This window comes from Passer montanus, unplaced genomic scaffold, assembly GCF_014805655.1.
Source record: "Passer montanus isolate IOZ18808 unplaced genomic scaffold, ASM1480565v1 scaffold22, whole genome shotgun sequence".
Classification (NCBI taxonomy): Eukaryota; Metazoa; Chordata; class Aves; order Passeriformes; family Passeridae; genus Passer; species Passer montanus.
Window position 1 is genome coordinate 4,225,042 of NW_024366815.1, and position 11,729 is coordinate 4,236,770.

At 39.9% G+C, this 11,729-nt stretch overlaps 2 protein-coding genes across 3 annotated transcripts; both read left to right on the forward strand.

Moving 5' to 3' along the window:
- The first annotated feature begins 735 nt into the window (after positions 1-735).
- CUNH5orf51 (chromosome unknown C5orf51 homolog) lies at positions 736-4,293 on the forward strand. Its single transcript, XM_039710013.1, has 6 exons — positions 736-884; positions 1,013-1,172; positions 1,571-1,714; positions 2,109-2,240; positions 2,509-2,623; positions 3,873-4,293. The coding sequence occupies exons 1-6, from the start codon at positions 736-738 to the stop codon at positions 4,160-4,162; spliced, it is 990 nt and encodes a 329-aa protein (XP_039565947.1). The 3' UTR covers positions 4,163-4,293.
- Positions 3,929-10,639, forward strand: FBXO4 (F-box protein 4). 2 transcript variants are annotated; one of them, XM_039709923.1, is made up of 7 exons: positions 3,929-4,065; positions 4,441-4,676; positions 6,276-6,496; positions 7,491-7,566; positions 8,078-8,256; positions 9,111-9,286; positions 10,311-10,639. In XM_039709923.1, exons 2-7 carry the CDS (start codon positions 4,462-4,464, stop codon positions 10,398-10,400), a joined length of 957 nt encoding a protein of 318 aa, XP_039565857.1. In that variant the 5' UTR covers positions 3,929-4,065; positions 4,441-4,461; the 3' UTR covers positions 10,401-10,639. The 2 variants fall into 2 exon arrangements, with proteins under 2 accessions (XP_039565857.1, XP_039565856.1); XM_039709922.1 differs by lacking the exon at positions 3,929-4,065 and adding an exon at positions 4,299-4,325.
- Positions 10,640-11,729: the final 1,090 nt, after the last annotated feature.

Sequence of the window (11,729 nt, forward strand, 5' to 3'; positions counted from 1 at the left end):
GTCCAGAGAAGGAGCTGGGGCAGGGTCTGGAGCACAAGTGCTGTGAGGAGCAGCTGAGGGAGCTGGGGGTGTTTATCCTGGAGAAAAGGAGGCTCAGGGGTGACCTTGTCACTCTCTACAGCTGCCTGAGAGGAGGCTGTGGCCAGGCGGGGTTGGGCTCTTCTCCAGGCAACCAGCGACAGGAAGAGAGGAAATAGTGTCAACCTGTGCCACGGGAGGTCTAGGTTGGACATAATATACTGTTTCACAAAACATTGTTTCAAACTACTTCACAGGAAGGGTGATTAGGTATGGGAATGCGCTGCCCAGGAAGGTGGTGGAGTCATTGTCCCTGTAACTGTTTAAGGAAAGATTGGATGTGGCACTCAGTACCACGGTCTGATCGACGTGGTGATATTCGGTCATAGGCTGGAACCAGAGGTCTTTTCCAAGCTGTACAACGACTCCGTAAATTCTGTCAACACAGGGTGTCTCCCGAAGGGACGGACGGGGCACTGCAGACGCCGCACCCTTCTGTTATGAAAGAGCTTTCACGCCCGCACAAGCCCAGAACAGCAGTCCCCGCCGTTCTGGGCGGGCGGGCCGGCGGTGTCCTGCGGGGTCAGGGGCCGGGTGTCCCGGGCAGGGCAGGGCCGGGTCGGGCGGCACCGACACCCTCAGGGCCCCCTCCCGCTCCCCTCCCGCTCCCGCCCCTCGCGCTCCTGCGCCTGCGCGGAGGGGCCGCGCGGGCCGGCCATGGCGGCTGGGGATGGGGATGGGTATGGGGACGGGTATGGGGACGGGGACGGGGACGGGGGCGGCGCGGGGCGGGTGGCCCCGAGGGCACGGGCGGCCGCGAGGGCGTCTTCGCGGACGGCGTGTGCGCTTGGGAGCATCAGAGCCTGGTCACGGATGGCTTTAATTTAAACACGAACGTCTGTTCGTGTTTAAATTGTCTGACAGGATGACCGGCCTGCTTCAGTGGTGTATTATTCAGCCGCTCTTGTAGATGCCCCGAGGATGGATGATAAAGCCGTGTGGAAAAGGGGATTGATAAGGCTCCTGCTGAGTGCTCATGTGTTCTTCCCTCAGATACCTTCTTAGCGAAAGGCTCTGCTAATCTGGACAAGTTAAAGGACCTCTGCAAGGAAGGGAAAGAACATCCTTCCACGCTTTTTCAGCTCTATACCCAGGTACTTTGTTAGGGACATCAAACTGCCTTTGAAGAAAACGTGTGTAGGGTGTGGGAGACGGTTTGGTGTGAGAAGGGAGGGTGTGGGAGAAAGGCGGCTCCGTTACTTGGGGGTGTGAGGTGGGCACCTGTGAAGCGCAGAACTGCTTTTGACTCGGATAACTTGGAGTAATCATTTTATTTCAGCTGTTACCTTAGGGACAGAAAGGGGTTTGGTTGACATTCACAATCACCAATCCTTCAATACTTCTAACTTGCACCTTTTGTAAACTAAATGTTAAAAAATACCTTCAAATTGTAATGTGTTGTACACAAATGAATTTTCTGTGTTAAAACACGCCACCATTTGATTATTTTGACGGTAGCATTTCTGCTTTGTATATGTTCTTGTTTTCATAGGCTGTCCTAGACATTACATATTTTGAGGAAAACCAGCTTGTGGATGAAGATTTTCCAGAAGAATTTGCCTTGCAAAAACTTAAAGAACTTATTTCTGTTCTTTCAGAACCAGAAGACCTAGTGAGGGAATGCGGCATAAAAGAAGTGAGTAGCCAGAGGGCAAATTATTTCATTATTTAAAAACAAAAAATCTTAAATGGGACATAGTATTTGCATTTTGGATGGGCATAATTTAAAGTATTTTGAAACATTTTCAAGTCTTTTTGATATTTAAATAGGGATTCCTGAAAATATTGTTTCAAATGGCTTGTTGTGTGCTCAGAATTTCTCTTGCTAGCGTTTCATGATTCCATAGGCAGTTAACACTTCTGTTTGACCTACAGTGTTAGGTTAGGCTAGGCTTGTCTCTCTGAGTGTTGCTGTCAAGCGCAGCCCCTGAAGTAAGAGATTTACACAGTGTTTGCATGTGTGACAGTGCATATGAGTACTTCAGGTGGTTTGGTTTTGTGTTAGACCAGTTTGTTGGATTTTATTTCAGCCCATCAACATCCTTGGTGCAGAGTTGTTAGAATGTCTTTACTGGAGAAAAGGAGCCCTGCTTTACATGTATTGCCACACAGCAAAAGAAAGGAGTGAATGGCTACAAGAAAACACTGCCACATTTAAAAAGGTAAAGGAGATGGGAATGTTCTATGAGCTTGTGAATACAGCTTTAAAGTTTGACTCTTCGCTTTTAATATATGGCTGAGTTTTTGGGGTTTTTTTTTTAGGTTTGTTGTTGTTGTTCTTGGGTGGTTTTTTTTGTTTGTTTGTTTGTTTTTGGTTTTTTTTTGTTTTTTTCTTCAGTTAGGATTTTGGGGCTTCATAGGAAGAAGTCTTTCTGCGTATCATTAATTTAATGAGAACTTATTTTTTTCCTCATTTTTAACTGTATTCAGTGTCTTAATGATGGAGTTCAGTACCTGATGAAGATGCTTAGCTTTAGATGCCCTCTTCAGCTAGATGAAGATATCTCACTTCAAGATAAAGACACAGCTAGATTACTCAGTGAAGGTAAAAAAACCCCAAAAAATAACTCCAAAAAACCTTTTAAGCCACTCCTCTTAATAACTGCTTCACTTTGTGAAATGCTTTTTTGCGTGTTTTTATTGTTTGACCTAATTTATGTTCAAGACTTGACACTTTTTAGAACCAGAAGATAATAAATGAGGCAAATAAGCAGGCAAGAGTGCACCCCCCTCCCCTTTCTTTTTGACTTGTGAATTTTAGGAGGTGCCAGTGCTTGTTTTCCTGGTGTTTTATGAGTGCACTGGAGGGAGGTGAACTGAGGCAATGAGTGTTTCATGCACAGTAGTGTTTTACACTGCTAGTATTCTACTGTGAACCACCCAGTTCACAACTGATAGATGTTTAAGGCACAAATATGACTGCAGAGGGTGCCAGAAGTTCTCATACTGATCTTCCCTTTTAGCTCCAGGAGAGCACAGGTACAAACACAATTACAGATGTCATGCAGGTAAAAACTGTATGCAGATTTGGTTAGATTTGGCACATGCTCTCTGTCACCACTTTATTTAGCTTTATGTAAGTTTCATTCCTATTGAGCATTTCTAGGAGGAACTTAGGCTGCATCAGTGCGGTGCAGGTAGGTGATACAGCAGGAGGGGATTTGTGAGGTAAACCAGCTGGTGCTGAGGTTATGATGTCCACATTGACCATACTCCAAAACAGCTCTACTCTGACTCTAGCAGGATATGCAGCACCTTCTAGTTTGATTTCATCTGAAAGTGGCATTGCTGCTATATAGCTCCATAATGTAAAGTCAAGTTGTGGATTTATTTAGCAGGATTTTTTTTTTTTGTGAAAAACACACATGTGCCTTTGAATTCAAATACCAATAAAGCTGCTGCTGGTTAATCTGAGTTAAGATGACCTCAGACAGTATCTTTTAGGCTTAAACTGTGGGAGGCACAGAAATACTCCAAAGTAAATATGTGCAGTCATGCCTGTGCTAAAGAGGCTGTAGAGAAATACTGAAATTCTGTGACATAACTAGGCAAACAAAGTTATAGAAATAGTATTTATATGGCAGTGTTAAAGATTTTATTATGGAGGGCCAAACTGGACAGAGAAATGAGCATGGTTTTGATCCATGTTTTCTTCTGGCATTATATATTTATAAAATCATATAGTTATATCGTCCTTTGGATTTTCTTCCCCATTGTTACTGAAAAAAAATGAACAAGCTGTGTACTTGCTTATAGCAGAACAATAAAATACTTGATCTGAATTATTTTTGCAGGTATATTTAGTGACACTCACTTACTGGCAATGATGTACAGTGGAGAAATGTGCTACTGGGGACTGAAGCACTGTGGAGAAGGGAAGCAGGAAAGCCTTGAGTCAGTAGATCCTGTGTCTAACAGTGACCTGGGCAGCAGATCACAGAGCATATCGCTGGATTTCCAAGAAACAGGGAGAATCATGTTAACAAAGTATGTGGCCGTATGTGAGGGACCCTTAAAAGGTCAAGGGTGGAACACAACAACTGCAAAACAAATGCTGCATTACTTCATGAAACCCCACGACTAAGACCCGCTGCATCGTGTTTGCCAGAAGAAAACTTGCGGCATAGGAGCACACTCTTCCTCACGGACTTCTTTCCTTTTCCCTTTTCCCACCCGAAGTGTATATTCTGTTGCATTAAAAGCGCGCATCCGAGGCCGAGGCTCTGAGCGCCCTGCAGACGCTGCCGGTGAGCGGGGCCCGGCGGCGCGGGGGGGAGCGGGGCCAAGGCGCTGCATCCCAGCCCGGCCTTCTTCGCTGCTGAGTTCGGGAGTCGTTAAATCGCTGCTCTCAATGGTTTTCAGATCGACGTGCAGCTGAACATCATGTCCTTCCTCTCCCCCCAAGATTTGTGCCGCTTAGGAAGCACGAGTTGTTACTGGAGGGCAGCTGTGCAAGACCCGTTGTTATGGAGGTATTTTCTCCTGCGGGATCTCCCCTCTTGGTCATCTGTTGATTGGAAATCACTTCCAGATGAGGAGATTTTTAATAAAGCCTTTTCGGAGGTCAGCGACAATGCACTGTATGATTACATGTCAGTGTAAGTATCTCTGTATTCTTTACATTACTTCAACTATGCCTACAGCAGTAATACTCAGCCCGCAGGCATGTTTCATATTTACAGAAATAAATCTCTGCTGTAAGCTGCTGTTTAAATTTTGATGTGTCTCAAATCTAGTGTTTATTTTGGAAATACAATTTCCTGTTGCGCCATGGTCTGGTCAGCTCTTTCTGTTTGGAACTCAACAAGAATGTAAAACATTGTAAAGAAAGACAAGACTAATGGTCTAAAAAAAATTACAGCTTTTTGTAAACTGTCCTCTGTGGCACAGAAATACTGCATACTGTTGATCTTGATAAAGAAGTGTACTTTGCTCGAAGTGCCACGGCAGTTATTTTCATAAAAGTACTAAGAAGTCTTCAAACAACAGCAAGTGAAATGAATCTTCATTGTTTTTCTTCTTATTTGGAAGACCTAATAATAAAAAAGAGCACAGAATGTGCACAGAATAACGAGTTGTATTGTTTTAGGTGTGATTGTCAAAGACTGTAAGACAAAGACTGGTTTCAGCTAGTATAGTTGAAAAGCATAGCAACACAATAAATATGTTTGGATGACTGAGAAGACAAGTACATTAGTTTGTAGTGATTTCTTTTCTAAACTTCATTCAGTTCCCTTGATTTGCAGTAGTGGTCTGTAGATTTGTTTGGGATTTTTGATTTATTTGCAGTTACATTTTCCAAAGGTGGTTCTTAACATGTTGTTTTGTGGTAAGTGCATTAACTTCTGCAATCTCCATTCCCTTCATCCCCTTTTAATAGGTGGGAACAGTACACCCAGTATTTGACATGCAAAATATGGACTGATTTTGAAATTTAATTTAAATCTATTTAGGTCTGAATCACTACTTTGAAACCATCTGTCAGTGATTCCATTGTGTCTGCGTGCACTTAGCTGTTCTGCTGATTTCAACTGAAACATTTCCGTGTGGGTACAAAGGAGCCCACATTTGATGCTTATTTGAAGAGGTTTGTTCAGCACCAGCCTACCATGAATGTAGAAGCAAACTGAAGCTGCTGCTCTAGGATGTCTGACTGTTTTTTTTCTTCTCAATTGCCAGTCTTTCCATGCCTTCTAGCATCCACACCAAATGAGCATATGAGTTTGCAGACTTGTCTTCTTCCACAGCTTGCATGCTCTCTACCTACAGGGAAAATGTTTCTTTTTCAGGGGATTACTTGTTATAAACACAAAAGAGTTAATTAAAGTTTAAAATGCACTCACAAGACTCATTTTTAAAACTATATTTTTAATGTGACTCTTCTGCTTTGATGCTATTTTATCTATATTGTGTATTCAGTGAGGATGGGGAATTAACGATTTTTATTTTATTTTTAAATAAACTGAAAGATCTGTAGATAGAAGTGTACTGAGGTCCAAAAAGTCAATATTTGGACTTCAAAAGAACTGATGCTTTTGCCCACTTTGTACTGGTGCTTGGAACTTTATAGTTTTTTACCTATGCTTTGAGTTGTACCAGTAGCAAAGCAAAAGAAATGTGGGACCTAAATGAATTTGTTTGATTAATACCTCTTTTGTATTTTGTGTTTAATTTCTAGTTGCATCTATTTTAAACAGATATAAAAGGAGCTGTCCTCAGGGTAGAAGAAGTTTGAAATCGAGCCGTCCCCGGTATGGGACTGTGACTTCCTTTTTGCAATCACTGGTCACTCAGGCAGAACCTCGCTTTGCTATGTTTGGGCCAGGTTTGGAACAGCTGGACAGCTCTTTGGTGCAAAAGATGATGACATGCCCAGAAATTCTGCTGGTAGCTGGCCTGCCTCATAGACAAATTCATGGTAATGATGGTTTGGCTTTTGGCCTTCTTATTTTGTAAAAAGATATAACACAAAAAACTTCGAGGAAGAAATTAATAAAAGGAATTATTTTTGTTGTATTCTTAAAGTTCAGTAGAATAATGGTAAAAAAACAAAATGATTTCTGGTTTGTTCAGAAGGATAAATGCAGCAATCATTTGGGACAAACTAATAGCTTCAGTGAGTTTGCGATTAAATTTGGACATTGTCAGAAGAATCATTTTGCTCCTTGTACTTCTATTGTCATCCAAAATTCCATGTTACTACTGCTGTTGTGATCAATACATGCAGACAGGCCTTTCTTTCCGTACTGCTTGCAGTAAGTGGCTAAAAACCACATTTGTGATTTTACATAGGAACTCAAGGCTGATCCTTATATGATTCAGTATCCTGGTGTCAAATTATGTAAATTTTACTTAGAAGAATTAAAGGAGCTGGTGTGGGTTTTTTTGATGTTTTAAAGAGTAGCTTTGAAAAGTCTAATTTGACTTCAGTCCAGGCCAGAGAAAAAAATGTGTTACTTTATAACGAACAGTTATTTCATCACAGCTGAACTCAAATAATTAATTGTATTTATAGGAAGCATTACAATTATTTTTAGTGAGTTTTTTATTTCTCTCATATGTCCTTTTCAATGGAGCTTGTCATAAGCAGACTGGAGCCTTTTCTGTGCCAGTTTCAGCTAATAAATACAAGTCTGCCTCTTTTCTGATTTAAATTTATAGGTTCAAATCTAATAATCAGAAATACAGAAATAGTTTTAATACCATTGACTAGATTTTCATTAAATTAAAAGTCTGATCAATTGGAGCATGTATAAAGTTTAATTGTAAAATAGTAAATCTGCTACCCCTAACAGCAATATCTAGGTTGAATATATTCATTTTGTGGCTCCACTGGAATTTTTTAACTACCACTTAATTGTATTCAGTAGCCAAATAGCTGTAATCTCATAGATTCATTTTTTTCCCTGTAGGAATTGGATCAGGAGTCAGTTTTCAGTTTAACAACAATCAAAAATTCAATATTGTGACATTGTATTCCACCACAAGGTAAGATAAGATCTGTTCTCCAAATGAAAAGTACAATTTCTAATTTATTTCAGACTTTTCTTCCTATTCTTGTCATGTGACTGTCATGTGCATTTTCTCTTGCATGGATATCTCTTATAAATTGAAGTTTAATTGCATGCCTTTCCTTTTCCTTTCTTTTTTCAACCCCTAAGTTGTCACATGGATGTAATAAAGCTTTTCCAAACAGTATATGCACCAAAGGTGTACAACCGGTACATTACAGGTGCTTCTATCCCTCTTAATACCTTGGTTGAGTCCCTGTTGAAACACTCTATGAACTCATCCTGGAATGTATTTTCATAAGCATCTTGCAGTTTGCCAACCATCTCTGTTTGTGCACTCAGAAACAAAGGAGGGCAGGAGGGGACAGGGAGAAATGAAACCATTTTTCTGGCTCAGCACATTTTCCTGACCCTTTCCTGAGCCACCTAGACTTTCAAGATTCTGTTTTGGCATTCTCAGTTAACCTGACTACTGAGATATTTTTCAGTGTGGAAAGGAGGAGAGCAAGGGAGGAGCAAGCTGTTGCTGTGAATAAGATGTTTTACCAAGAGAACAGCGCAGAAGGGAACCAGCAAGCCATGCACTACAGTGTCATAGCTCAAGTGAGGAAGGTGTGCGAAGTAGTTGATGGATTCATTTATGTTGCTAATGCAGAAGCTCATAGAGGTAAGGGATTTATCTTTATGTATATTTTATAACTAGTGTGTTAGATTACAAAGAATATGCAACACATCAAAATCCATGTTCTGATCCTTTCAAAATCTGCTATTTCTTCATGTCTTACCCTATTGAAGAAGTCTCCTATTTTAGATACTCATCAGCATGTTAGGGATTGTCGCCCCTTGTTTTGTTTATGGCACATACTGATATGGTTGCTATCTAAATTACATGTGGGAAATTACATGGATTAAAAAACAACAAAAAAACCCACACCCATGGGTATGAATAGAAGAAATTTGAAAATACATTGTTTGTGCTGTAATAGCCTGAAAACAACCTTCACCAGGAAAACTGTAAAAAATGCAATTAGTCTAAATCAGTTTAGTCCTGTAAGATGATAAAGCAAATAACAATTACAGTAATTGTCTTTACATTAATCAGCTTTGAATGGAGGAAAAGGGCTATCTCAGAAAAGAGACAGGTAAAAAACTTCAAAGGGATACACTAAGAGCAAAGTGCATTCAATAGGGAAGGGCTGCTGATTCTGCAGTGTATGAGTATTTCTGAATGGCTTGTTGTAATTTTGATCTCTGTGAGGTACTCAGAAAACACTCTGATGTTAGGATTTAAATAGCCTGCCTCTAGAATCTGTGGAGATCTTTAACATCTAAATGTCATCAATATCTGTGTAACATAAGTGCAGATGAATAAGTCTTGTGATAAGCAGAACAAGATCATTTGGCCCTTCCAGCCCTCTGTCTAATGTGCTCTGAAATAAAAACAAACAAACAAACAAAAAAAATTAAGACCCCTTGTTTTTGCATATTCTTAAGACTCATATGTTAAAAATTGTTTCTTAGAACACGATCGTCAGGAGGAGCTGGCTCGTATTTTGGCAATGGTTGATCCAGCCCTTGGGCCTCCCAACAGACCTCTGCTCGTTTTGTCCTGTGTGTCTCACGTTGGTGTGAAAAGAATTCCATGTGTTTACATGGCACATCAGTTGCAACTAAATCTGCTGCATCAGCCCTGGATGGTACTTGCTCTTAAACCTTTATTTTTTGTTTCTCTGTGGTTTAAATTTAATTTAAGCTCTCAGCTTCCTTCACTATACCTACCTAAGCAAGTGTGCAGCTTTCAACACTAGTATATGAGCTTTCCATTTAAGTGAAAGATTTTGTTTCTCTGGTGCTCCAAGATGAATTATTAGCCTGACTGAAAACAAGGAGCTAAGTGACTTGCCCAAAAGTGCACAAGCAACTTAAGATGGAGTTAGATTGTAAGAAAGGACAAATTATGGTCTTGAAGGGAGTAAGCAAGCTTCAGTTCATTTAAATCTAAATATCCTGATTCACAGCCTTGGACAAAAGATAGATTTTTGGGACATTTTTAAAAGACTGTTTACTGTCACTCAGTTGATGTGATTTCTTCAGTTTTTGACAGATCAGTTTTCTACCTGAGGATATGAGGTCCTGAACCTGGTTTTTTATGTTTGTCAAGCACAGTATCTGTTAGCATGGTTCAACCACACGGAATTAATTTTTGTTGATGTTGTGTAGCTGAGGAATAACTTAATCAGAAAAAATCCTGATTTGAGGTAATTCCTTTGTTTTCATAAGGAAAATGTTTGTAGGCTTTTCACAAAACATACCATTGATAATAGCTACTGGATGGGATATTACAAAATCTGAATGTTAATGATATGTGTAGAAGTCTAAAGCTCTTGGCATTTTTGCTTTAAGAGTAACAAGAAGATTTTTCAAGTGGATTCCCATCTGTAAAGTAAATGTAATCTTCCAGAACAGCTGATTAAACAATTGAAAAAAAATTCACTCTGATACTAAGAGTGAAAGCTTTCTTAACATGAGGGGTTTTTTTGTTTGTTTATTTTCTTACTCTTACAAAACCTTTTTTGTCTAAGGGACCTTTACACTAGTGATAAAGATTTAGATTTTATGTAAGTGTTTCTGACTTTACAGAGAGACACAGAGTGTCTATCTAACAAGTGTTTCTCTTGCTGTTACCTCTAATACAATAACTTTTTAACTTTATTTTCACAGATGCAGGACACTGTAGCTGCAACTTTAGATGGATTGTTAAATGGAATTGAATGGCTCTTGGAAGAAGCAAATTGTAAAAGTGCTCAGTAGTAGGATTAGGCATTGTAGCACTGTATAAACCTTTTGGTGTTTTCCATTTCACTTGAAGAAAGAATCTTGTCCTTCCTGCCAGACTACTGTCAGAAGGGAAAACTGACAAGGCAAATGTGCGTATATTTCACTGCACATACTCAAATTCTTAACATTTTTCCAACTATAGTCCTGAATTAGAAATACAAGTGGGATTGCCTCGATTCTAGCTGCGATAAAGAAGTGATTTGGAGGGACAATCTGAATGTTTTGATTTGTTGTTTTTCTCTCCTTTCAACCAGAGGCCTTTAGAGTACAATCTTTTCCAATATATCTGATGGTCAAATACCTTCTGTAAATAAATATGTAACACTACATTAGTGTATCAGCACAGCTGTTTCACACATTTAGCAAACATATTCAGGGGAGATCTTTACAGTGACGCTTCCTGACCAAAGAAAACATACTGTAGGTTGTACAGTAGGAGGCTGACAGAAAGACAGTACAGAGAAGAGAGTGCCCCTGTGTTGCTTTGACTTGGGCCCCTTGGACGAGGACACGAGGCTTGACTCCATATTGATCAGAAGGCTGATTTATTATGTTATATATTATACTAAAATGCTACATTACAACTATACTAAAAGAACAGAGAGAAAGAGATCAGAAGGCTACAAAGACAGAATAGAACAGGAATGAATAACAAAAATCCTGTGACTGCTCACAGCCTTGGCACAGGTGGCTGTGATTGGTCACTGAGTGAAAACAAGCCACATAAACCAATGGAAGATTCACCTGTGGCACTCCACAGCAGCAGATAGTTATTGTTTACATTTCTTTCCTGAGGCCCTCAGCTCCTCAGGACAGGAAAAATCCTAGCAGAGGCTTTTTCCCTAAAAATCCTGGCAACACCCCTGTATTTTTCTACAAACAATGCCTAGGAATTTTCAGCCTAGACCAAATTTCTTAGAAGCAAACAAACACTTCTGCATATGAATTGTTGTTTCTTTGTTGTGATCTTACTTACTAACCAACCACAACAGACTTCAGCATCTTTAGCTTTCTGTTGCACTGAAGTCATTAGCTTGAACTGGATATGCCTCTGATTCCATGAAGAAATGTTAAATAGGATCATTCAGGACTTTATTGCACACACACAGACTATCAAGTTTCCCAAATAGTTGTGGCCATTTGCAGATGTGAATTATACCTGTCCTGAAATTTTCTACACAGTTGCAAATAGTTTTATGAAAAGCAAAGCAACATTTTAAAGCTGGAATTGTGTTCTCCATATTGATGTCTTTCAGGTTGTCTTTTCATGTTTTTATTATTGGGTGAATGTTCAGAAACTTC